Consider the following 26,211-nt stretch of genomic DNA (forward strand, 5'->3'; position numbering starts at 1 on the left):
ATAGCGTTCATGATACTTATCACAAGGTTGCCAGAGTGCGAGGAAGAAAACGGCCTCTTCTCTCCCCCCCCCCCCACCCCCCCTCCCCTTTAAAAAAAAAATCTGCGCAACTTTCACCATCGTGTGACTACCACCCCCGCTACGCACCCGTGGAAGCCCGGCTTGTAAAACTTTCACCGTCGACTCGGCCTTGCTCGCCTTTTTTACAGCCTCCTTCCGGTGTGATATATCGCACTTATTTAAGCCGCGCAGATTGGTCCGCCGCGTCTCGCAGGCAGATTGTGCCCAAACACCGTCCGTGTTATTGCTTTCTTTCGCGCGTCCACCGAAGCCGGGCTGCGTCCCCCCATCGTCGCCACGTGTGCTTAAACGCTTTCGTTATTTATAATGGCGGAGATCGCGCCGGACGAGGACCCATTTCCTGGCCGAAATAACTGCGCCGCCGCGCCCCGCTTTCAGCGCGGCGGAAGAATGCGCCGCCACTGGGCCGCGGCTTGACGCGCCATCCTCTTCGGCCGCGGATAATATCTGGCGGGGCTCTCTCCTCTGCCTTGCCACTCTTTAAAAGAGACGCGCGTTGAGGGTGTCACCACCTCCGATGTAAGAACGGCCCCAGAACGGGAAACACCTGCTGTAAGGGGGATATCATCGGCTGGTGCCACACTTTTTATTTGGCGACATGAGACAACTATGCGCCGCCGAGGGTGCCAACTCGTTGCGAGAGAAATAGGACTGCGAAAAAAAGACTCGAGTCGAGTCGCCTGTATGACATGTTAGACGCCAGTGGCTGTGACCGAACGTTTTGTTTCTGCGAAAAAGCGCTAAAGCGCCAAAGCTTATGTGAATGCTTCAGCCGACGCAGATAGGATGCGGGAGACGAAGCATGCGCGGGCGCGTTCTTTATCTTGATCTTCTTTGTTTATCGCGATATTAACGCCGTGCGCGGTGTGGGAGGGGCAGCGCTTGCATTTTCAACGAACCTCGACGTCCTCGAGTCGATGATGCTACTGCCGAGAAATGCTCCCCTTTCATTTCTTGGCCCCCAAAAGCTCGTTTCTTTACGACCTGCGTCCTCGCAGAGCCGCGGCACCCATACCATTTACTCCCGCGGTGTCTCCTAACTTCACTTTTGTCTTTTTGCCACTGCCGAGTGACGCATGAAAGCGCGAGTTTCCTGATTTTCTTTTTCTGTAGACGCTGTTTTGTTTTTCCCCCTCCCAACGAACGTGTGTCTCCTGTTTTGCATGTATTGCTGTGCGCCGGCGGCGGCGGCTCCGTACGTATATCACCGCATCGTTTTGTCGGCTGCTAGCTCGCCGGCGGCCGTCTCCAGCGCCATTCTGGTACCTTTTCCCTCCCTCTCTTCCCCGACGCGCTCTCTCGCTCGAGACGGCTTCTCCTCTCCCGGCCTCCTCTCCGCGCCGCCGTCAGTGGGGCGGAATGTCTGGCGGCGCGCTAGCGTCCTAGCGTCATTTGCGGGATGCGCGCGGTCGTGAGCGAACGCTGCGCCGCTGGACTGTAGAACACGCTACGCCGTTTGTTGCTGCTGCTGCTTTTCTTTCCGTGCTCCGCGAGACCGTCGCTGTGTGTGTGCGTGTGAGTGTATGTGCGCGCGTCCGAGACAGCGCTTCACGTGCGTCGAACGTGCCGGAGTAGCGACGGCAACCTTCGCCGGCCAGCAGGCTACGCTCAGCGGCGTGCCCTGTTCCTCCCCAGGTGTACTTGTGCGTTCTTCGACAGTGTTCCTCGTGAGCCCACGTTTGGATTGAATGGATTGCGACCGACGGTTGCGAGGAGGCTCGACGTTTGATGCGCCTAGTCGCAGCGCCGTTTGATTCCGCGCGTTCCGGTGAGTATTTTTGACTCGGTCGCCGCAGTGGGTTGTCCGTACGGGTAGTGAGCGAGCGGGTGCTGGGTTTTGTGTGTGGGAGGCCTTGGTCGATGGCCGCTTGCCTTGGAAATACCTGCGAATCAATGGGCACCGCCGGCAGGCCGTATAACAAGGTCGCGCACCTTCTGAGCCAGTGTCCAGTTCGGTCGTTATTCAGGTCCGGCGATTTCGTTCGGCCGACAGCTCTGTCATTTACGTTTGATTCGTGTAGACACTCCCACCGCTTGGCCCCCCGAACGTTGCTTGTTTCGTTTGTTCATTTATTTTGCGTTTACCGACCTTCCGACAGCGTGCGCGCGCCAGTTGGGGGTTTTGTTCTTCCGGTACTGCCGAGTCCCTGGTCGTTTATTCTGCACGTCACGTTGGTCTGCACAATCGATTTTGTTTGCCTTTAAACGAGGTTGAAGGTAACATCTAGATCAAAGGGCGAAGTGGGAGATTAACAATTTTGCAGCGCTGTATAGTTCGGCACTAGCGCTTATTCTATACGCCTCTTCTGACGTCGACACTTCAATGTCGTTTTCGGCGATTACTCCATGGAGCTGTCAAATTTGTGACATTGGCCGTACATGCACCAGTAATTCAATAAAACATATACTGTTTTCACCTCTGCAATATGGGCACGCATGCGTCTCCCGCATGTTGTGGTTTTTGTGACCAGAGAAAGAGAGAGTAAACATGTTTATTACGGAAAGCAATGGGGGGGAGCTTTTTCAGCCTCTACCGCCCTCTACACCAGCAGGCGCTGATCATTGAAGTCGGAGCTGGTCAGAGCTCTCTCTCAAAGCTCGTACGAATGCGCTCTTGCGAGCGCTCGTGCTGTGATGTTTTTAACCACAGTGGCCAGAAACAGATCTTTTAGCCATAGCGCGCTCGGCGAGAGTGTTGGCACGGTGAAAATAGGGGGAATACAGCCGCCTTCCTTACTCGCCATTTAGTTACAATGTCGTCCACGGAAGTTGCCCGAGAAATGTGAAATGGGTCGTTTTAACGAAGTAGGCTTGCATTGTAATTTGCGCCCCTTTGAGCTCCGAGATTTGAGATCAATTTTACATTTTTTTTAGTTTAACAGGATGGCTAGTTGGGCGAGTTGGTGCTGATTCATCTCGAAAACAGGCGCGGAAAGACGTAGACTAAAAAGGGAAATACACAGGACGACGCGTTAGCGCGTCGTCCTGTGTATTTCTCTTTTTAGTCTACGTCTTTCCGCGCCTGTTTTCGAGATTTTTTTCAGATTGCGATCAGTAGAGGACCGGTAGGATCCAGAAACGAAATTAGTAGGAAAGTACAGTGTGTAGCTGCCGCCAGGGCCGTAGCCAGGATTTTTTGTCGAAGGGGGGGGGGGGGGGGGTATCAGTTATCGAAAGGGAAGCACATTTTCCACAAGGAGCACTGAGTCTGGCTCACGCATTGGATCTTAAAATTTCGGAGAGGGCTCGAGCATCCAACCCGCCCTCCCCCTTTGGCTACGATCCTGGCTGCCGCTAAAGATGTGTCCTGCTACATTGCAGCCTTTAAAAACCAGATGCTGTATTTGCCGTGTGTCTTTAAATAAGTGTCCACCATTAGCGAATGTTTAGGCACTTACAATAGCAACTGTGGTTGATCATAGCTCTGGCCACGAGTTGTTTTGATACCGGGGCTGTTTTTTATCCTTCCTTTAGGATGTCGAGCTCCCTCTTATTTCGCTGCAGGTGCAAAGAACGGTTCGAAACAACGTTCGCCATATGTGATCGGCTCAGACCTGTCTGGTCTGACTTCTCCGGCTCGCCCCACTTTTAGGTTTCGTTTTTTAATTGCATGAAGGTTGCAGTTGACAAAGCTGCAAGCGCAGGTTTACAGGATTTGCGCCCGTAGCTGCTTGCGACACGAGCTCTGATTGTGCTGTACTATAAGGAACTCGTGTAACTTAATACCGTGCACTACACGTTTTTTTTTTAGATTCGCTTCTGTTTGTTGGTTCATTGAAGATTGCGGGATAAGACAAAAGATAGGCGCTTCTGAAAGGTTGCCCAGATCTTACGGCATTTCAGCTCCGGCAGTGTCCGGCTCGGTAAACCAGGAATGGGGCGCCTGTCGGCGGTTTCTATCCGCAGGGTAGGGATGCGCGCGCCACCTTGAGGTGTGGTCTTTTCTAACATCCTCCCCAGGGCCAACAATGACGTCCGACTGACTGTAAAGCTCAGTGGATAGAATGCAGTGCTTAAGAACTGAGGTCATATCCAATCCCGCGAAGTAGTCAGATGGCGAAACTACCACATCAAACCGTCTTTCGGGCACACGCCGAGGGTGCAGTGCACGTTGAAATTCATATCCGGTCTTCGACGCCTCGAGCTCGGATGAGAATTCTTCAAATTTATTTATCGCGGCCTGAAGTCAGTTTCTTAGCTCCTTGCGCTTTTTATTATTTTTTTTTGGGGGGGGGGGGGGGGGGGGGGATTCGACTGGCCCTTTGAGGTGCATGCATTCAGGTGGGGGATTCGACTGGCCCTTTGAGGTGCATGCATTCAGGTCCTTGGAGCATTGCTTGGGAGCTACTGTTTTAATTAACAGCGGTGTTGAGTACGTACAATGAATATTCTTCAGATGTCTCACGAAACGTAAAGATTCCGCCCTTGGTTGTCTTGCATCGCTAGGCAGTTCGTTACAATGTTTTGTGCCTAGCGCGCGCACGCCGTTCCAGTTTCGCCTGATAAGCATCTGTGATTTAGTGCTCGAGACATTCGCTCTGAGGAGCTTGTGGCGATGTTATGGGACTCGATAAGCAGCCTGTCTTTATCGCCGCCATCTTGGCGAATTCTTCAAATGTGCACGAAAGCAAGAGTTTTTTGTTGTTGGAATGACAGAGGAACATGTAATCTCTCGCTGTGCTTGGAGAATGTGACGGAATCGCAGTTTCCGGCAAGGCGGCTTTGTTCGTCAATTCGCAGTGTCAGTCGGTGCAAAAAAATAATAACTGGGAGTTGTCGATGAATTCATTGTCTCAGTGGTCTCTCGGTTGTTCAGGGGTGTTGAAGCCAATTGGACAATTGGCTCATTGTGTCAATCATTTCGTCTCCATTTTTCAAGGTATTGAGGGAATTCCACGGGCTTGTCAGGGTCGATGAGTGGTTCAATTTCCTCGTTTAACCATCTCTACGGCTTCAGCGCTACTTAATTGTTGTGGAACACTTTTATACGTATCTTGCACATCATGAACCGTTATGGTTTAACTCTAATGTAGCTTTTGCGTCGCCGCACAGCAGCCCTGGAGCGATTGTGCACTCTTTTGTAGCAGTCTTTATTTAGTTCCTGAAAGCACGTCCCCGAGTTCAGCTCCGCATTGCCGAGAGGATGTGCGTCTCTCTTTGAACGATGAGCAACCGCATTCACCTTAGCTGTTTAGAAATCGTTGCTTGAGCGTCGGCGGTTGCTGACCCGCCGTCGTCGTCGCGCTCTGGTGTGTCCACCGCGTCTCCGCCTTCGTCGGCATTGTAGGGGTCGACGTAAGATTCCGAGGGTGGGATGAGACTCCGAATTGTACGACGATCTTCGTCCCTATTTCATTGCACCAGAATGGCCTTACACCTTCAATCGAACACTCTCGTGACGATGACGAGAGGCACGGGGGAATGCGTTTTCTTTTCCACCAGCGGCTCGGAACGAGACAGGCACGCTGGCGGGGCTGCCTCTTTTCGTTACTGCACAGTCTTCGTCGTTGCGCGCCTGCGTGCCAGAACCGCTGCCGCGTACTTGAGCAGGTGCATACTAATAGCGGGAATAAGCGCATTACCATTTGTACGCGTAACGAGTGTGGCATGATCCATTACCATTTGCAGCCGTCGTGTGTGTGTGTATTTTTATCGGCTCGAGACAGACGATGCAGCTGCCTCGTCGCGCCGATCGCACCTTCCTCTTCCGGTGAGCACGCGCCGCCGCGAGGCATCGGTTCTCCGGCGGCCGTTTATAGCGCGCCGCGTTTCCACTGGGCCCAGTGAACGACCGGAAAGTTCCCAGTCGCTCACGCTTTTACAGGCTTCGCGAGCGACGGCGACAGGCGTCCGCGGTCGTAAAAAGGGGTTGTGGTTGCGCGAATGTGCAAGAAGCGCTTTTCCTATCGTGTTCGAGCCTCCCGCGGGAACGCATCGTTGGCACGCCGTTATCGCTCTCTTGCGTGGTCCAACGATGAGTGCGGAAATGGTCGGCATTGCGCTTCTCGAGATAGCCGCCGCATTGTAAGGCTCTTCAAGAACTGCACAGCGCAGCGTTTTGCGCCGTTGTCACGAGGTGGGTGGTGGTTAGGTGCCGCTTTAATTAAGTGATCAGCGGCGGTCTTCGAGCGTGGCATCATTAATAGTTCGCGTAATTCAGTTAGTACCCTCAGTAGCCTAATTAAAATATAAGGTGCGGTGTCTCTCTCTATTTCCTGGTGGCTCAGTGGCTAAGGCGTTGTGCGGCTAGAGCCTAAGGACTCAGGTTCAGGTTCGATCCCTGCCGTGACGGCCGTTTTTCTGATGGAAGGGAAAAACAAAATGCGTCAGATTTTGCCCAAACGACAAAATTTTATTTGTTACAAGTTCTAAACGTGCGCGTGGTATACTTTCAGTATTTGGGTAATAAACAATAGTTGCAAATAAACATGCGAAAATGCCCTCAGTTGCGCTTGCTGCTTGGGCCCCTATTCGCCCCGCTCGTTGGCTTTCACATCATCGTCTCGGCATTTTTTTTTTTTTCGTTTTTGCTGTTCTTTAAGCCATCCGCATTCCTCGTCTCTAAATAGAAGTATAGGATCCAGTTTTTGTGATATTAGTTTAGCTTCCACTTCAGAAATCTGTTTGAGGTGCCCGTGGAACTAAGCGCAAACTGCGTGAGGCGCCCAGGAACGCGCAAGTTTACTCATTGGCCCATTACCACAGAAACGCCCCTCTTTGCAGAGAAATGTGTCATATCTCGCGATAAACGATTCCCGAGTCCTTGTAGTGGAACGTGTTAGATACGCATGTACTCCGTGTGCTCTATATAGACTTATATATGGTTTGCTGTGGTTAGGCGCTCGGCTTAACCGTCCTCGTAGTTGTAATTTCCACTTCTGCAGGGGCCCTTCCGGGGTTTCTCGCGGGTACAGCGCGTGGTGCGTCTGCGGCGGACAGGCACGCAAGATTGATGGCCACGCTCTCATACGCGCGCACGGTTGAACTCCGGGCGGGACGTGGAAGTCGCGTGGAAGTGCGGTAGGGTGAATGCCGTCCTCTCTCGCTAGAACAACGTCTACAGCCGGGTTGCAGCCTGCTTCGAGATGACCTTAGCTTCCTCGTGAAGAACTGCGTTGTGATGGGGCACCTCTGTTGGTTCGCACAGGGGGACGCCAGTTGTTGAGCCTCCGCTTTATGTGCCTGTATACGCCACGCAACAGATATTCGTAAAAATATGGTTCGCGTACTAGCCTCACGAGAAGTTCTTCCTTTGCGTACGCGAAGGGCTTCATGCAGCCCAACACCCGATTTTCAGCGTCTCTGAATAAACGACCGCGAGATTTGAGTGCACGTTCTGAAATGCATCTCTTCGGCTTCTGCTCCGCATCTCGGAAGTGGAGCTGCCCCATTACGCTGCTTACAAGTTCGTACCAAAGATAGCGCTCTGGTGCGGCCGCAAATTGCTCTCAGCCTATCCGATGTAGTGCAAGGAAAAATGGAATGGTTAGGGGCAATTGTTTTTCTCGCCTAAATGACGAAACAAAACAAAGCCAAGAATGTGTCAAACTGTCGGGCAACCATGATACTGCCCTACGACTCGCGCGTTATCTGCACACGGCAGCGAAGCGTGTGAGCGGCCGCATTGCCCGACATTATAATGAGGGTGTTCTGACGGCAGCAACGCAGGAAAGGGCGCCAAAAGCGGACACAAACGTTCGCCGGTGTCCACGCGTTGGCGTGCGTTCTTCTGCCGCCTCTGCAGCGCGCACACCCATCCACCGCAGCGCGTTGTTTTTCGCGCGCATTCAAATTCCCTTTTCCGGCCGCTCATGCAGGAGCAGCGACGTCCTCCTTCCGTTCCCCTTTCGCTGCGCATCCTTTTATTTGGGCGATTTTCTGCTTGTTTCTTTTGTCTTTGTCGTCGTCGCGCGCCGCGTGCGACGGGCTTTGCATTTTTGGCGGCGCCCTTTCGCGCGGAAAAACTCCTCCCGCGAGTAGCCGGCGTGTTTTCCTTTGTTTTAACCCGCGCGGGGTCTGCGGTGGGGGAGGACAAAGAGAAGGGGCGGAAGGAGGGTGCGCGACTGCCGCGTGGAAGGAACCGGAAGAGTGCGGCGCCGCTTTGGACAGAAGCGCGGAGCGCTGCTGCGGGTGTCGTGATGCTCTGCTCATACGGTAGCCCCGTTTTTTCGGTGACACCTCTCCGAGGCGGCAGCAGCAGCAAGCGCTGGCTTCCCCGTTTCCATTTTACACGTCTAACATCCCTCTTTGCCTCCTCGTCTTCTGTGCGCGCGGTTTGCCTCGAAAGGAAGCCAGGGTGCGTCTTTCAGGTTTGCGCGCTCAGAGTCTGCCTGCCCCTCGTTTCCGCGTGGATGATGTGTAATCGCCTTTGACGAATTTCTTTCCGCTGCGTCGGGAGCTTGAAGCGAAACGGGGATGTCTTGTTTGCCTAGCGTTTCGAAGGCTTTGCTATTGAAATAACACGCCGCGCCTACAAGTTAAGTATGACGTTGGAACCGCTCCGTGAGCAAATGTCGGAGTACACAAAGGCGTCAGCCTGAAAGGAGAGGAGGGCGTGTATTCCAGCGGGCGGTTTGCATTCAGGGCCGCGCCGTCTCGCATCTCGGACAGTCTTGAAATAAGGAGTTCCCGCACTCAACTCTTCGTGCGTCCATTCCTCTGGGGTATTTTGTCTCCCGCCCACTGGCGTCTCGCGAAACTGATGCGTGTCAACTGAACTGGAGGCTACTTAACTGACGTCACACAGTAACTTTGGCTTTAACGTGCGTTGGGTGTGCCAGGCGGCATTCCGTTAGGGGCTGTTAGTATTTTAAGCGGCCGTCTTAATGTGGGCGGTATGCACGCAGGCATTTCCGCGCTTACCCTCCGTTACAGCAGGAGTGGAACACGCGGGTTCATTCGCCGCTGTACGCATACGACGCGCTGTACGGCGATAGGCGCGGGGGAGAGAGGCAGATGTCCATATATATATATGATCATCTTACCGTTAATTGCCTATCCGCCTCTTCGATAACTGCACGGGAAACAAAGGTAATGTTGTCTCGTACAGATCCCTGTAGCCGCCAACAGACTCGAAAAGCGCCCTCGAAAGAATGAGGGCCTCCGCCATAGACTGTGCCGACGGCTAGTGGCCTGTGCCTGCGCGGGTAGGTTGGTTTTGTAATTGGTTAATTCCAGCACATTCCACCAGGACTTTGGCCTCTCTGAGCAATATACATTTTTTTTTTTTTTGTGGATCCTATACGTGTCTAAGGGCTCGCACTGCAAAAGTGTGTCATTTCCGGCACCGTGCCGCGTGCAGCGTAAGCCAATTTGTTATAATTGCGATAAGCCGACCCGTAATGTGCGCAGAAGGTAGAGCGAGCGCGGAACCGGCGAACTGAATGAATCCCTGCGCAACGTGGCCGCTTCCTATTTGTGAACAGCCGACCGTAAGCGCGTGGTCGATTCCTCGCTCCGTGTACTTTTGTCCCAGACACTTGCTTCCATTTCTTCTCCGTCTGTAGCCTCTTTATTACGCGTCGACGGCCCCCGAGCGTTCCCAAGCAGCGAACGCTTCTCCACATTCCACCTGCAAGCGGCCTTCCCTCGCGTGCGGGATCCTAGCTAATCGCCTCTTGCGTCACTTCTCTCGCTATTCCTCCTTCGTGCCCGTAATGGCGAGCAATTAGCGGCCGCCTGCACTGCCGCCGCCCCTGTGTTCCCACTTTCGATTTCCGGCCCCCCGCCGTTCGCGTCGGGTGTCGTGCGCGAAAGCTACCGCGGCCCCAAACTCGCGCGCACTAAAATAGACGCGGACGGAGCAGAGATGCCCGTTTCCGATCGGGGCACACGACGCGTTACGGAGGCGAGAGATCGACCGCCGCGCACGCGCACTACTAGCCCTCGCACCTCATCATCTCGCCGCCGCGTGCCTTTCCCCTCGTTACGTCATTATTAGCACCGCGCACCCTTTTTGGTCGCACGGTTGTGTGTGTATCTCCGCGAACACATTCGTGGAGGCGGAAAAGTGCGCGCTGCGCCGTCTGTTTCCCGCTCCAGTTTCGCGTGGGCGCCTTTGGGTTGCGGTAATGTCAACTGCGGTACGCTGCTTCATTTTACCAGGTTTAGCTACCTTCGTTCCGCTTCCACTATTCTTTGTTCAAGGGGGAGGTGGATAAGCCTTGCAAGCGGGTGGTCTGTAACTCCCTGGCGCCATGTTCTGCCAAAAGATATTGGCTTTGTCTACACTTGCTTCTTCCCCCATCGGTTTCCGCTCAGCGGCCGCCGGGACCCTCCTCCGCCGTTCCTTTCCGTGTCGCGTGCGCCGTATGCAAATCACCCGAGTGATTCCGCTGCTTAACGTGTAGTGCTGAAGTCCCCTTCTCTGTTGAACCATCTGTGCTCTTTGTTTTCTCGTCCAGCTGTTCGTGGGCGAGAAAGCTCATGAATGCAAGGTAAAATCGTCCCCGCAGAGGTGTTGATAAACGCTTCCCTTGCTGGGCGTCTGGGAGCATTGTCGCCAACACAAAACGCAACTTCGTGATTTGCTCGATACGGTAGATGCACTGTTAACTCGCTGTTTTGCCTTAGTTCCGTTTTTCGTTAAACCGGCTATGGAATGGTTCTATTGCTGCAACTGGAAGGAAGAAGGCTAACGGAGACAGTGCGTGGGACGTCGCACAAGGATACAACAATGGTTGGCCTAGGAAGAATGAAAAAAAAAAAGAAAGAAACCACCAGGGCGTTAAAGCCCTTAGGATGTAGTGAATATGAAAGCATTAGTGCCTAATTGAGGGCTTCTGTGCGTTCGGTGCAAGAACACTCAATTACAGTTGTACGCAACAAAGACATGACGTCATTTTGACTGACCTTTTGTTTTTTGTGTGTCAAGTGTTTTGTGTGGCAACTTCCTCACCGTGTCGGCATTAATTTTTTGTTGTTGTAATCATTAAGTCAGACTGGTGGAACCCTACGAGGGGAACATATATGATGAAACTATCTCTTTTTGGCTGCGTATTGAGACTTTCATAAGCGTCAGTTTGCCCAATAGAATGTTCTTTTTTTTTTACTTTTTGTAGAGCGACAGACATGCAGCCTATTTTGAGGCGTGCGCTGTTTGGACTACGTCATGGCGTTCGAGCTTTTCGTTAGTTCAGCATCTTCCCAGTTTTCTCTGGGAAATTTCTTGCATGTTACAGACTTGCGTGTTGAATTGGGGGCCAAGAAAGACTTGGCTATTTAACTTATCCTGTATACAGAAAATAATCTTATCGTTTAGGAATGTGGTTTCTTGTTCCGATGTCTGTAATGATTGCATCTTCAGCAGCGTTCTCTTTAGCGTGGGTTGAGCTACCGGATGATATGGCTGTGTATAAATGTAAGCGACTTCGGCCTCTCGCTGTGATCTTTACAGCTAACAACGTGTACACTCGGCGCACGGGCATTTCGCCCCTTATATCTAGGTTCGCAAGTGTTTGCACGCAGCGCGTAAACCAGCCAGCGACCGGAGTGCGCTATTGCGGGAAGGCCTCCGCGGTATGCGGGTGAGATAGGGAGCTCTGCGCCTCTCTGACCCCCGGTCATAGGTCAAATCTTCTGACGCTCCGTATGCGTCTCGGGCGTTGTGAACACCTTGTCGTCTGCGGTAAACACTGCGACGTTTCTGGCGTCCCTCCTGCTTGCGCAACCCCCAGGCGCAAGCAGAAGAAGCGCCATAAACGTAATTTGCTACACACCGCACAATGAGCAACAACAATAGAACAATGGAAGTGAACACGCATACACGAATACCCAAAAGTTACACATCAATACAATTGAAACACCCAGCTGGTCAAATGAGTGACTGGTTGTTACAGTCGGTTTAATTAGTTTGGTCCGGTAAGTAACTGTGCGCGGAAGGAACTAATACTTGACATGTATTTTAGCTGGATCACTGTAAGGGGCTACAGATTCACGGGCTGTGAAGAACGTAGTAAAAGGGCACTCGGGCTCAGTGTTGTTTCTTCAGCGTGTGCACGATCGCCTGGCTGACGGCGAGAGTGACGGCGTGGCGTCTCCTGCCGTGCTTGTGTTCGCAGAGGGCACGACCTTCTTCCCCGGGGGGAGCATCGTGGCAAGGAGTAGCGGCGGCCGTAGCGTGCTCTCCTCTTCCTCCCCGGGCCGCCGCATGCCTCGCGAGCTGGCCGACGTGCAGGTGGTGTCCAGGATGCCCGTGCCGTCGTCGCTGTACTCGTCCTCTTCGCGCTCCTCGCTCCTTTACTCGTCCACGTCGTCGCTGCGCTCCACCAGCCTCGACCGGCGCTCGGCCTCGTCCACGCTGCGGGACTCCTCCTCCACCAGCACCACCAGCTACACGTCCCGCCTGCCGCCCAGGCCGTCGCTCGAGCACCGCTCCAAGGTACGCTCACCGACCTCCTCAAAAAGAGAGGGGAACAGAGAGAACCCCTGTGGGCTCCCACCAGCCCGGCGCAGCCTTGTTGTGCGGCCAAGTGTACCGCGGGCCGTGCGGAGAACCGTTACCTCATTAGCGCTGGCCTGCTTTAGCATGGCCTGTAATCGAAGCGGCCTGAAACGAGTGTCTGGAAGATTGCTCGACCCCGTGTCGATATTCAGGACGCCGCCCATAATAGAACGAAAATGTCATTTCGCACGCTGTTTCCAAGCATCCCTGCAGAATTAGGAGCAGGACGATTGTCCGAGCTTCTATGTCGCTCACGTAAATGCGGTTGTTGTTGGCTACGAGCCGGTCGTGCCAAAGTTGCTCCTTCTTATTTTATTGTAAATAACCATGCAGCGCTGAACTATCTGCGCAAGATACGACATTTTTTTTTAAATTCAGGAAGTGATACCTATGAAAAGGAGTGAGACAGGACAGCTGCAAAAGGAAGCCTCCAAATATCATAGCAACAAACTCACTTAAGGGATCAAGATTTGAAAGTAGGGAAAATTGAAAGGCGTCATGTAGCAGTCGAGAAGGATGCTGTGCTCCATTTTTATCGGCTTCTGAGAATTGATGCTTTCATATTCGTCGGCGGTTGCCGTGACACTCAATGCGCTGGCTCCTTGCTCGCTAAGTTGAGTGGCTGCTTGTTGACGCCCAAGCAGGCGCTAGTGGCAGCAGTCGCCGCTGGGAGCGCAGCGTCACACGGCCACGTATTTAAACTATTTGGGTGTGTTTGGACTGCTGTGACAGTTGTCTGTATGTGAGGCTACCATGTCTGGGCGTCGTCAGGCCGTGAAACTGCCTTTAAAGGGTGGTTTACTGTAAGCACCTTCTTGATGTGGGAAAGCCAACTTCTCGAATGTCAATTTGGGAGTTCATTAAATTTTAATAAATGAATAAATGTGCACTAATAAACTAAATAGCGTTATAGTAACAGTGTATTAATTAACATTAAATATGCGGAATAAATACAAATTTCTAAACACGGAAGGCTAATGAAACGATAAATTAAGGTTGCTCAGTAATGTTCCGCTACACATTTTAACGCAAAAAAAAAAATACATCGTTGGTGCTAGTAAACAGAGCACTCTGCGGTGTATACAGACGCAGGGGTCTGACTAGAACGCTGAATGTAAAGTGAATGAGAAGTTGTGTAAGCGCATTTTAACCCGAACGAATAACTCTGTCAACCGCTGCGTCCGTCAGAATGCACTGAACGTGACCTTCAGCTGTCACTCAAGTTCGCATAGTGCGCTACGCACTGATGCCTAACGTCTTCTCTCTTTTTTTTTTCATCCCTGTCACTTTCTGTGTTTTTTTTTATGGCGACATTCTTAAATACGAAAGGTAATTGTTTCCACAAAAATGCCCGCACGAGCGGGCCCGTTCAACCCCTACAGGGTTTTTAACGTGTCTTAGCTTTCCCGAGGGCTTGCAGCAGTTTTTTCGATGGGAGCAAAAAGATAACCCTCGGTTTTACACTGCGGCTTACGCCATATTGTATATCTTCGGCGTGTAAATTCCAGGCTGTGAGTTATAACTCATAGTTTGCTGTGGATGTCGCCTGCAGGAATATGGAGAGAAAAAGTAGAGTAAACTTTTGGTATTAGGATCGGAAAATGCTGGTCCGGGCATCCCTATATAACGTACACCATGCAGGCTTGAACCAAACCTCGAATGAAAAACAGCGCGAAGTTCGGACAAAAGGTGGGATTCACATTGCAAAGCGAGCTGCCAAACAACTGTGCGTGCTTATCGCGGCCGAATAGCGTATGCAGAAAGCGAAGAGTAGATGTGACGTAATATCAGAAAAATTGATATCAGACCGCGAAGTGCCATCCGCCGCGTTTCAATACAGCGTCGACCAGCGCAAGTACAGAATCTCCTCTTTTGAAAGTGATGTGGACAGTTCACTAGCCCACTCGTTTCCCTTGTTCATTGCGAAAGCTTCATAAATTCTACGCTTTCTCCGGTCAGGATACCGCGTGACGACCAACCTCACAGTCATCGAAGAGTAGGGGGAGGGAGGGGGGAGGTCAAGTGGCCGTGCCTTGACAATGCCATAGAGTTGTGGAGCGAGCATTTGCTGTCTAGCGCATTCACTGACGATCGCCCCCGTCGTGGCCGCAGGTGGTGTCCGACTTGCCGCGCCTGTCGTCGCGCGTGGTGCTCGACGTCTCCTCGGGCAGCAGCAGCCGGCGGAGCCTGACGCGGCAGCGCTCTGGCGACGCCATCTCGGACGCCGGCTCTCCCGTGCTGACCCGGTACCGGGACCTGGGCACGGACTCGCCCTCTTCGCGCGCCAGCTCTCCCGCGCGGCGCTTCCTGGACGAGAACTGCAACCACCGCGCATCGACCCCGACGCGACGCCTCGACTGGAACCACAACGTGTACAATGGCGGAAGCCACTCGCTGCCGCCCCCGCCCGACAGCCCGGGCCGCGACTCGGGGGCCTCCATCTCGCCGGCCTCGTCTCGCCACTGGCGCAACCTGGGCTCGTCCACCAGCTCCGTGGACTCCGGCGGCTCCTCGTCGTCCGACTGCTCGCCCGGACTGCGACGCGCCCGCAGGCTTTCGCTCACGTCTGAGGTGAGTGCTGCCACGGCTTTTACTCTGTTAGAGAGTTTTAGCGCACCGTGTGTTCCGTACGTTTCGTGTGTACGGTATGTACCGGGACCGGAATGGGCACGTGCGCATTCGTTCCGGTAGGGTGGCTTAATTCCGCTGACGCCCCCGCCCCGCCATGTGCGCGCATTAGTCCCGGGGTGGGGTGCGGCTCTCCTCGCTGTGCCCGCGCGTGCAGGCGCAGTCGGGTCCCGGTGCGCACGGTACACACGGAACACACGGAAGGCTGAAACTCTCAATTAGGGAGTTTTAGCGGTCCGTTTGTTCCGTCGTGTACGTAGTTACCGTGTTGACCGGGACCCGTCTGGGCACGTGTGCATTCGTCGCGGTAGGGGGATTAGTTCCGCGGGCCGGCCTTCGCCGTGTCCGCACTTTCGTCACGGTGAGGTGCGCCTCCTCGCCCTTTCGCGCGCGCAGGCGCAGACGGGTCCCGGTCAACATGGTAACTACGTACACGACGGAACAGACGGACTGCCAAAACTCTCTATTATTTCAGGTGTAGCGCGCCCCAAGTCCCCTTTTTGTTTTCGGTACCGAGGGAAACCTGTCTGGAGCTGGAACTGTATGGACACCGTTCTCCCGGATGGAGCCCGGCCGAGATTGCCTGTTTGCGAGATTATTTGGCGAAGAGGCAAATTTTCGCGAATGCCCCAAGTGCCTAGCGAAGCATGAACCCCGTGCTTCAACAGGTCGCTGCTGTGCGGACTTTCGGGTGGGGAGCTCGAGACGAGTACCCAGCTTTCTTTTTAGTATCGGCTTGCTCGCTGGGGAAGACATGCATGCACTCCAAGCTGCTATATTCGCGTTCCCATCCTCTGAAAATCCGGACACGGCAGGCCGCCTGTCAACATTGGGTCCACGCCTCTGCCACAGGATCGTCTCGAACCCTCGTTGCCACGAAGCTGTTGACAAACTTCCACAAAATGAACTTTTACGTGGCCTTTCGGTTTTTCTTTGTTTTAGCTATCTCGTTTGTTCCAAGACCTCTGGGACAAATTTCGGCTAATGGCAGCTCTGCAAAAAAAGCAGTAGTGCTTGGCTGCAGACGCACGAAGAGCGCTGCAGAACTGTAATCTTGCGACGGTCGCAACTTTACTGAATCCTGTCCAGCGCAAGTTGGGCTCGTTTAGCTTAACGTTTTAATTTTTTGATCGGTCCTAAGTAGGTCGGTCGCGCGAATTCCATCGTTTAAGGGGATTGCGATTATCAAAGTAGGGCCTGGCATTCGTCGAGGACAAGGGCGCAGGCCCATGGGCCGTCCACGTGATACGTGTCCGCTTGCGCCAGGCCCGCTGCGGGCCGGTGTGCTCCAAGACGCGAGTATATTTAGCTGGGAGAAGGAGTAGGGGGGGATGGCAAAAGAAAGGTTGGCGCGCGCGTGCACGCTTGCGTAAAGAAGACCTGCGTGCGTCGGGTGCCGCAGGGAGCCAGGAAGCGCGCACGTCAAGAGGACGCTGCCCTAGAAACGCCTCCTCCGCCAAAGGGGTTGGCTCGTCTCCTTTCCTGCCTCAGTTCTCTCTCCCCCTCCGCGTCTAGCGCCCAGCTTTGGCCCTGGCGGCTTCGCACCCGACATCCGAGCCGTCTGGCCCGAAATGGGCTGCCCTTGCGGCAACGCCGCTGCCGAGCTACGCGCGCACGTGGTCCGCTCGCTCCCTCGTGGCTCGTGCGCTCCGCTTCGTGACTCCGGGCGGCAATCTCATCAAGCGGCTGCCCGCAAATTGCGTCGCTGTGCTTTGGCGGCTGCTGCGTTCTCGATATCCGCGCGGCTGATCACGCGCGATAATGGACGCTGCCAAACGGACTGGTTGCTCCTCGTCGTCCCAGCTCGGTTGATGCCGCTCTCCTTCGCTCGGTCGTCTTCAATCTTGAAATCAATTCCCCTTCTATTTCGCTCCGTCGGCCGCATTATTAGACGGATAAAAATCGCCCGATTTTGGACAGCGGCGTTCGGTAACCGCGTCCAAAAGAGTGAGCTTAATCGGTCGGATGCCAGAGGTATGTAGCTTGCCTCTATAGTCGCTTTTGTTTGTTTTGAAGTTGGCGCCTCGGGCCGCGCCGTTTCTTGGCTGATCGGGCTGGCTTTTTGGGCCGCTTGATGGAATTGATCCAGGCTGCGATACGAACGCCCCCTTCGTACCCTTGCGGGAACAAGCGGGCACGTATACACAGGCCGATGTAGCGGCCCCTTGTTCGGAGTTTGCGGTCAAGGCCGCCGCTGCCTGAGAGGCTGCGCGGTAAAAAAGCCCCGGCGCGCGCTACCGTAGCGTTGCCTCAGCGCGTGCCTCGGGACGTTGAACCGCTAGATTCCGGCCGGCCTCTGCCGCTTGCGGCGGGGAGAAGTGGCACATCGGCGATGCGATCCCGCACTTCTCGCGAACGGGGCATCATCGGCGGCTGCTGACGCAATAGGTATAAGCAGGCGGTTTGGCGGCACTGAAAAGGATGCGGCGCCGTCTTCAGAGATGAGATCGCTCGGAGGCTGCCGCTGCTGCACGTTTGGACCTTAACGACACGGTGTGCCTAGGAGAGTAGTCGGTGGCGGAAGCGGGGGTGAAGTTTCTTGGCCAACCGTGAACCGAGCGAAGCGACAGGCAACCGACTGAACAAGCGAAATGACCTTCTGCGTTCGCTGCTGTCGCCAGTCGCCGTGGCTACACGTTGTTAGGGCTTCGATTTGTACAGTAAAGCTCTACCTCCAGAAACATTTGAGTTACAATTTAATGAAATCCTCTGCCTGAACCGTCCTTCGGTGCGTGCATAGATAACAACTTTACTCCAGGGAGGCTTTACTTGGATTTTTCTCTTTGGTCCGTCCCCCTCAAGCTCTTTTGAATGAAGCGCTATCGTAAGGCTGAGACGCCTGAGTGCTTCGAAAAATACCTGACCATTTTTTCTTTAAAATTGCCCGTATCTCAGGGAGGCACAATATCCCCCGTCTGGCGGTATGATAATTTGGGGCTACTAATTATGTGAAATAGCTTCGCAGCTCGTATTGCACATTAGGATAGCCTGAGCAAATTAAAAGAAAAAGAATTATCGTCGATGTAGAGCTCACTGTTAAAAAAGTACACACACACACACAAAAAGGCAACCAACCTCAGTTGCATTTATCTCGCTGGGCTGCATAATAGTTGCGTGAATGCGGAATCAATGTAGGACATCGGTTATCGAAGATATAGTTGATTACCTGGGCATTATAAATGAGATGACGCTTGGTGCACAGCCTGTGTTTATGTATTCGCTCCGCCATACGGCATTCCAACAGCAAAAGAGAGGTTGTGTTGGAAACATGAACAGTGTAGCAAATCCAATCATTGCCAAGGAAACGCATGGTATTCGAAATTGCGCCACTGCTTTGCGGCAAAAACCGAATAAAGATCGTACACTCAGGCGCCGCACCCTCGTACGTCAATGCAGGGGTTCTTAACCGCCTTCCTGTTTCGGCACCGCGAAATGGCATTGAGGCGTACCTTTTCAGTGATTTATCATCAGCCCAGCCAGTGCGTTCACTGCGTGTGCGGTCAGCAAGCCGACTCCCTCTGTATACCGCGGCTTCGTCAATGGGTCGGCTTCGTGGTTCCGACGAAACGGGCTTGAAATGTACTCTGTAGAATGATTTACACCCCGTTTGTCTTTAACTAACAGCCCTAAAAGAGACCTTTTGAAAGGGTGTAATTACCGATAAAGCCCTTTAAACGGGTATAAGTTGCCTGCGAGCAACTTTTTCCCAAATCGTCCGTCGTACTGTTTTTGTAAGCTTTACGAGAAAATAGTCATTCATTCATTCATTTTGCTAGATCGTACGGGTGCTATAAACGACAAAACACCCTAAAAGGAGTTTTCTTTTGTTTTCTAAGCTAGGGCGTGAGGGTGTTTGTTATACAGTTATTGACACCCTTAAGGGTGTAAATTATTTTACAGTGTAGCTTCGCCCGACCGCCTCGACCCTGAAGGCCGAATTGTCATAAACATTCACCATCTAAGATCGATTCCGCCAGAAAAGCTCTTCCACGATAACAAAACTGCGACGGAGTAACATTGTGAATGAGCTGGCCGCGTTGCGTAGTCCTGTTCGCTGTCATTCCCGAACAAGGGTTTCTGTAAACGCAGTTTCCGGCGCCTTAGATCCAGGCGGGTTGCCGTCAGAGACGATGCGCGCCTCTTCCGCGCGTTTCTTCGTCTCCGCCGCCCACGGAAATGACTCGGGGGATGCGATTGTTCCGCCGCCACCTTCGAGTGGAGGGTCCTTTTCCTCTCTCTCGAATTCCTGTCGCCTAGTTTTGGCATCCGGCCGATTCAAAGGTGCGAAGTTCTTCTACGGTATTGCTTAAACACGTGTAGAGTATATAATGCGTGTATTTATTTGGCAGGCGATGCTCTGTTGTGACCTTAATATTAGTTACAGGCCGATATCGCTGAAGTTTGACCCAATAAAAAAAACTGCGCTGCTCCTTCAGGGGCTGAATTCGTGGTGCGCCCTGGCTCTATCTACCTTGGTGCGTAGCTAGGCGCCAGCGGGTTGCGCGTTCTCTCCAAGGCCGGTCTGCGCCCCTTTCTTCCCGTTCTGTTCGCGTGGGCGCTCTGTGCCCGTACTTATTCCATCCTTTTCGCCGACTTTCTGGCACGCCATGATTGAGCGCGCCTTCTCGGCACCCCCTCCTCCCTTACACGGCCCATTTGTGTCGAAGGCCGCCGCGGAACGCAGTATATATGAGGTCGCGGCGCGGGCGCTAAAAGGCGCTCAGCGGCTGCCGTATGCCAGAACCGCGGCGAAGAGAGCACGCCAGGTTTCTTCACCTCACCCTCGTCGCATACGCAGCGACCATTGTTGCGCGGCGAATTTCGACTCGTCCCACACCCTGCGCGCCGCGTACTCCGAGTTACGAAACGATCTCGTCGTCTTCGGATGCAACACTCGGGGACGGATCGACACCGCTTTCATCCGACCCCTATCCTTTTTTGTTCTTCATTACGCATTCATGCAAAACTGGCACGCGCCGAATTGCCGCTTCTTAGCAGTGGCCTGTTCGGCCGAACGGGGGCTACTTGCCTCACCGCGGCGGCGTACGCGCCGTCGCTTTTCACTAGGCCCGTTTTCTTCGCCGCGTGTGCCTCTTCTCAGCCCCGCTAGCGGCGCGTTTATGCTAATACAGTGCCGCCTTTGGCGTGCCGCCGCTGCCGTGCCTTGGTTGAATGGGGTGCGCCGCACTGTCTGTCCCGAGCGGCGGGGGCTTCGACCCGCGGCTGAGTGATTGATATGCCGCCGCATCGGCGCTGCTTAGGGTCTATAAACGGCGTCGTTTAGCTTCGCGCGTACTTTATTCGCGCACGCGCTCGGGCGCGTGCGCGTTGCGAAGCGGACGGAGCTGCCGCTGAATCGGCCGTGGTCTCGATCGGGTTGAATTGGGCCCGCGAGAGCGTGACCGAGCGACCACTCAGCGAGCGGTCTTGGGAGTTCCGAAATAGGCTTTGCAGCTGCTGGTACGCCGTTTTCTTTTATAAGTCGAGAATTCTTAGCACGTGGAGGAATATTTAATATTGTGTTTCTCCGCTTTCGTTTGTGGAAGGGTTGCCAGCGGACCCGTGCCCGCCGCGTCGTGTTATAGTCAGTGGTTATTCGATGGACGAAGCTGTTACGGAACGTGGGATGAGCGAGTGGCCTGACTTTTCCAGCGGGGGACTTGTTCAGAAGTCTCCTGACCCAGCCGCGTGGATCAGCGGCCGTGCAATGAAGGGGGATCGTGCTTTATTCAAGGCGTGCTCGGCAGTGCCCGCTGCCGTCGAATGTACAGCGATCCCGGGTGTCTGTGGTTGACCGGGTTGTATATAACTGGCTAATTACAAAACCGAAACACCAGAGCCAAGAAAATCAATCCGATGACATCACGCAGCTAACTGTCGCGCATATTAAAGGGGCCCTGAACAGGGTTCCAAAGGTTGCGATTTCACGCGCGCACAATCGCCAGAGTACGCGTTCACGACAACATATACAAAATGTCGCACCTTTGCGTAATGCAGGGGCCGTACAAACACGCATAGAAAATCACACTCATTGCCGTATGATATATGGGGACGCCTTTCCCCTTCCACCTCCCTCTCGGTCTGCGCGATGCTTGGAAAAATCGCGTTAAACTCTCTGTAAGGCGTGCCAACCTCGTTAAGGGGACTCCGAAGTGCAGCGAGGCCTAACTCTGGGGGAGCACGTATTGCGCAGGTGTCGCAAGTTCATCCAGTATGCTCGTGTCCTTGCTCAGCTTCCGCAAAAAAAAAACGTGTCGTGTGCTCTTGGAGACGGTTCAGGCGGTTTCACATCGTGCCGCGGTGCTGCGGTGTACCGACATTCCCAGCGTTCCCTGTTTGGTTATGCTTGCGCGACGTCGTTTCCTCTCTTTCGTCCTCTTTATCGCCGCCGACTGCTGGCGTGGTGCGCGGGGTAATAACTGGGCAACCTGTTTTTCATCTCCGTAAGCGCGGCGTAAGTGCAACGCACCACAGCGGCGCAGTATACGGAGATGTTCTCGAAGACCTACCTCCCTTCTCGCGGAGATCTCCTTACCCGATTGTCTGTGTGTGTATATATAATCCACACGGCGCGCCTTTATGGCCGTCTCGTCGCACGGGTCACAATGGCGAGCTGCATGCAACGCGTGCCCCGTAAATCGCGCCAATATGCCGATCGACCCGCGCCAGCGCAGGGAACGCGCCCTGCTGCTAAAAAGCGCGTGGCATTATTATCGGGCACGTTTCTGGCTAAATTTAGCGGCGTATTGTAAGTGCATGCAGGCGGGCCTCGCATTACGCCCGCCGACTCGCTCGAGTGAAGCGGGCACGTGCCTTGTCTGTGAGACGACGGTTGTATGTACACACGCGGGTTGTCGCTTGCAGCGGGCCGCCGCGCCCTGCTGCGTACCGCGACGAATGTGCCGCCTTTTTCGCCTAAAGAATCGATAGATAGAAGCGGGCCCGTCGATAAAGCTTGATCTGTGCGGACCGGTGGCTGTTGGGTAGCTTTTGTGTGGGCGTCGGGTGGCGGACCGTAATGTACGCAGCGGGCCTGATTATAGGGCTTTTCTCGTACAAACCAGGACACGCCCCGCCAGACCTGGGGCGGTATTCTCGAGTTTTGTCCCTTTTGCGTCCCCTTCAAAAGTGTCCCTTTTGGCAAGCCCTGATTGGCTGAAAGCAAAAAACCGGAAGTGACGTAACGCAAGCGCGGCAAACCTACTGCCAACGCTCAGTGCTTAACCGGAAGTACGTCACGATGAAAGGGACGCAAAAGGGACGTTTTCAAAAGGGACAGTTACGAGAATACCGCCCCTGGACACATTTGCACCCAAAAAGAAAGAAAGAATGGCCGCGTACCTGCTTGCCCCGCTGCAAGTGTCGTCGAAAGACAATAGTTTTATCTATCCCCGTAGCACCCCTTAGGGTCTTCCCCTGCCTTCTCGCTCATCCCATGGTCAATGGAATGGCGATTTTCTCAATCGCCGGAAAGCGACTTCATCTCTTATCTTTAATGTCTAGAGTATTCGTTTTTTTTTTTTTACTTGCGGTAAAGTTTGTATCATTGTTATCGGGACAAAGCAGTGTGTTTAATTTGTGTTTTCTCTTCAAGTCCCATACAGCTGCGTCGCCCGCTACGTCGCGCGCCCGTTCCGACGTCTTGTCCCCGTCGTTGCACGCGCCAAGGGTTCGAGCTGCTCCTCGAGGCTGTTCGAGCGCGCGGCCCCGTTCTCGAACCCGGTCGCCCCCAGCCCCTTCCATTTATTTCTCGCACATCGAAAGGCCGGGGTGACGTGTCGCCTGCTGTCGGTTCCCGATACGTATGACGCCCCTGGGGGAAAGAGCACGACCGGCGCTGGCTGCAGCAGCACCGTCTCTGAAACGCGCGCGCTCCTCCGACGGCTATCCTTCCCCGGGGCTACGCTACGCGCTCAGCTCGCTTGTTCGGCCGCTTTGTGCTCGGCCCCCGTCTGAATGGTTGGCCGCCGCAAAATTGTAAAATAAACCCGCCGTGGCGTTGCCCCCTCGGGGGTATACTGCTGCCGCTAACGGGTAGAGCGCGCACGGCTTACCTATAATAGTTCGCGCGCTGCTAGAGCTATGGGAGGAAAAAAAGCTGTACCCCCTTCCAGCTGAGCGTAAGTTGTGTATGCGGCGCCTTTTGTTCGGCCTTGGGTATCAACCGATAGCGGCAACAAACTTTCTCTGGCGGCTCTGTTTTATGTACTCGCTGTGGTGGTGGTGGTCAGGCCGTATATCGGCCACTTTCTCTTCTGACGGAACCGCAGCGGCTCGTCTATAAAAAGTAACGCTTGCATTGCCGCTGCTCAGGTCCTTGCCCGCGGCGGATGCCGGAGCCCCCTTTGTCCGCGAGATTGGAACCCGCTGCGTTGGCGGATGAGGCGTTGTGGACGTTTTTTTTTTTTTTTTTTTTTTTTTTTTTTTTTTTTTTTTTTTTTTTTTTGTAGGAGTATTTACACTGGCGTTGTACGTATCGCCGCACCAGCTCGCAGTGCGGATTAGTGGAGGAGGGGCGCGGAATTATTTCGAAAGTAGCCGCATTATGTCCGGGCCGTAATCGCTCTCTCCCTCCTTTGTCCGCTAACAGGCGGCGCTTATCTCCGCGAGTCGTCGCCGTTATGTATCCCCGAATGTACGCGGAACAAGCGGCGTGCACAGTTGTGGTGTGCTGTCGGCATTTCTATATCTGGAGCCAACAGGGCCCGTATCCTAATGGCCGGATTAGAAAACCTATTTTCACGTTGTCGCACCACAGTCGTCCCTTGTTTCGCGCGAAGCTCGCCTGCCGGACCAGGTGTCGGCGCTTTGTCTTCGACCTGCGCAGGCGTTGCAGTTTCACGCTTTTCCCGTTGTTCGATGTTTGAAATCGAACGCAGCATGTGCCTAGACGCGTTGCAGACACGGCATAGTGTGTATTCGAGATTCACGAATTGTTAGAGACGAAATCACTGTTTGCTTCTTGCCAATAAAACTCCGGCAGAAAGCTGAAGGGGTTAACTCGGGCCGGAAGGGGTTACCGGGCACCTTGACGTACAAGCGGTAGAAAGGCAGGGGCAGTGACGCTCGTTAACCCTTCGGCCCACTTAAACGCGTCTTGCACTCGAAGCTCGCTTGCAAAAAAATGATTTGCCAATTGCCGCCAGTATTGGCTGAGCAAGCATGGACAGCCCGAGTGGTCTGAATTGGGGGGAGGGGAGGGTTTTCTGTGAAGTGCAGTTGATGCGAAGTATATATATGGGCTGGAGTTGACGTTCCAGGAGATTAAACCTCGCGCCTAGCAATGCTGATAAAGCCTTTCAAGGTCCTACTAGAACAGGCTCGCTGTTCGGGTCCGTAGCGCGCAAATATTTAGTCCTCCGGTTTTTGCCGGTGGGCAAAAACCGGTGGGCAAAAACCTGGCCCCGAGCCAATATTTGCTTTAAGTTAATGATCCGCAGTGTGTTCAAATAGTCTACAGTGGGGTCTAAAAAAACATTTTATTCAGGTCGAGCGCTTCGGGCGAATTCATCGTGGTAGCGATTAACGAGCGAAACCTCACCAGCGCGAGCAGGCCATGTTACCTGTAGGTTGCTTTATCTCAGAAAAGACATTTTGGCTGCCGCGTATCGGTCACTTATCAAACAGCAGCCTCGTATTGAAATTAGAGGACCGTACTCACTACGGCGTATCACATTGGTAATTGGTTTCGCCTTTCTGGCTCGGAAATAGTTCTGTGGGCTGTGGCAAAGTTCAGAAGAAAAAAAAGCGAGTTACCTGAAAGATACCACTGATTTATTTTGGCATGTGCAGCTGGGAATGCGTGTATACGGGACGCTTTTGAGCCGCAGAGCGCTTTTTAGACGGGCGGGCTGGGTGACCTGGCACTGCCTTGTATCGGTCTGCTCGCCTTGAAACGTAATCGACGCTCGTCTTGTCGCCGAGCTCTCCTTTAATGTTCCGTTTGTTCCATGGCGGCCGGCCAATCGCATTCCGGGCCTGCAGCGAAGCACCCGATCGGCACGTGCAAGCTGACGCGCGTGTGAGGCAAGCCTTCTTCTTTCTCGCAAGGGAGCCGGAATTTCCTCTTTCGTCTTGCAACCCCCCTCTCCTCCCCCGTCGAACGTGAAAACGCGCCACCGGGGATGTGTGACCCAGTTTTTCTAATCTGTGCCCGGTAATTGCCTTACAGAATCGCTGCCAAGAATAGGTGTACGGTTCGTTCGCGTATCCGGCGCTCGCGCATTTATTTTTTTTTTTTTGTGGGCCCCTGTGACGCAATAGGTTAGTCGCGGAGGGGCACCGAGATTGTAGGGACCGATTAAAGAGTTCGTCGATGGCTTATTTGACCCGGTGGCAGCGCGGCCGTTTCGTGATGAGATGTGTCGTTCACAGAGCGGTTACGACCTCCGTTACCCGGTCGTATGCGGTATGCAGTCCTCCCAACTAAGCGCAGCTGCACTTCTGTCGCGCGTTCAACGGGCCAGTTTGTTTCAAGCTTCATTTCAGCCCGGTAGTGAAAAAGCGAAAGAGGAACGTCCTCCTGTCAGTTACCGTTCGTGGCCCCCCGCAGGTAACGGTAAACTGAGCCGTATTCCCGAACGGGGGCGAGTCTGCCGTTTGCATTTCGGCGCTGTTGGGGCTGATCATCCCAGCAGCGAAATGAAAACGCCCTACGGCCAGGAATGAGATGGGCTACGAGATAATAGGCGCGCATCTTAATTTTTCTTCAGTTTACGGTCTCGTGGCGCGTGCTTTTTTTGTAGTGACATCACTGAGGATGTTTATTTTTCCGATTACGTGTTTGAGCTGAACATTTTTTTTTTTTTACAGAGGAGAGATGGCGCATGTTTGCGCTGTGCAAAACGCCGTCACAAAGCGGGTACTTTTGCTGTATGTAGTATTCTTCAGCCAGTATAACGTGAGCTTCTTGGAGGTTCCGACCAAATTTTCATCTCTCTCCGCGGTGCAGTGTTATTTTTTTTTTCTTGCGTAAAGATTCCCTAGCACCTTCCATAACAGCGAGCTTGAACACGACGAGGAGTGCCGCGCTGGCTTCCCTCGAGCTATCCAATCCGCGC

At 53.7% G+C, this 26,211-nt stretch overlaps 1 protein-coding gene across 2 annotated transcripts in view; it reads left to right on the top strand.

Moving 5' to 3' along the window:
• Usp2 (Ubiquitin specific protease 2) overlaps positions 1 to 26,211 on the top strand; it is a 227,206-nt gene that overhangs the window by 107,283 nt on the left and 93,712 nt on the right. Inside the window, exons 1-3 of one of the 2 annotated variants that reach the window (XM_077707576.1) lie at positions 1,450 to 1,849; positions 12,141 to 12,460; positions 14,636 to 15,094. In XM_077707576.1, coding sequence (XP_077563702.1) covers positions 1,810 to 1,849; positions 12,141 to 12,460; positions 14,636 to 15,094 — 819 coding nt within the window. In that variant the 5' untranslated portion in view covers positions 1,450 to 1,809. Of the gene's footprint in view, positions 1 to 1,449; positions 1,850 to 12,140; positions 12,461 to 14,635; positions 15,095 to 26,211 lie in introns of those variants that run through there. The other variant, XM_077707577.1, reaches the window with a different exon arrangement.

The sequence above is a fragment of the Haemaphysalis longicornis genome, unplaced genomic scaffold, assembly GCF_048455015.1.
Source record: "Haemaphysalis longicornis isolate Haplotype H1 unplaced genomic scaffold, Haemaphysalis longicornis Haplotype H1 scaffold_4, whole genome shotgun sequence".
NCBI lineage: Eukaryota > Metazoa > Arthropoda > Arachnida > Ixodida > Ixodidae > Haemaphysalis > Haemaphysalis longicornis.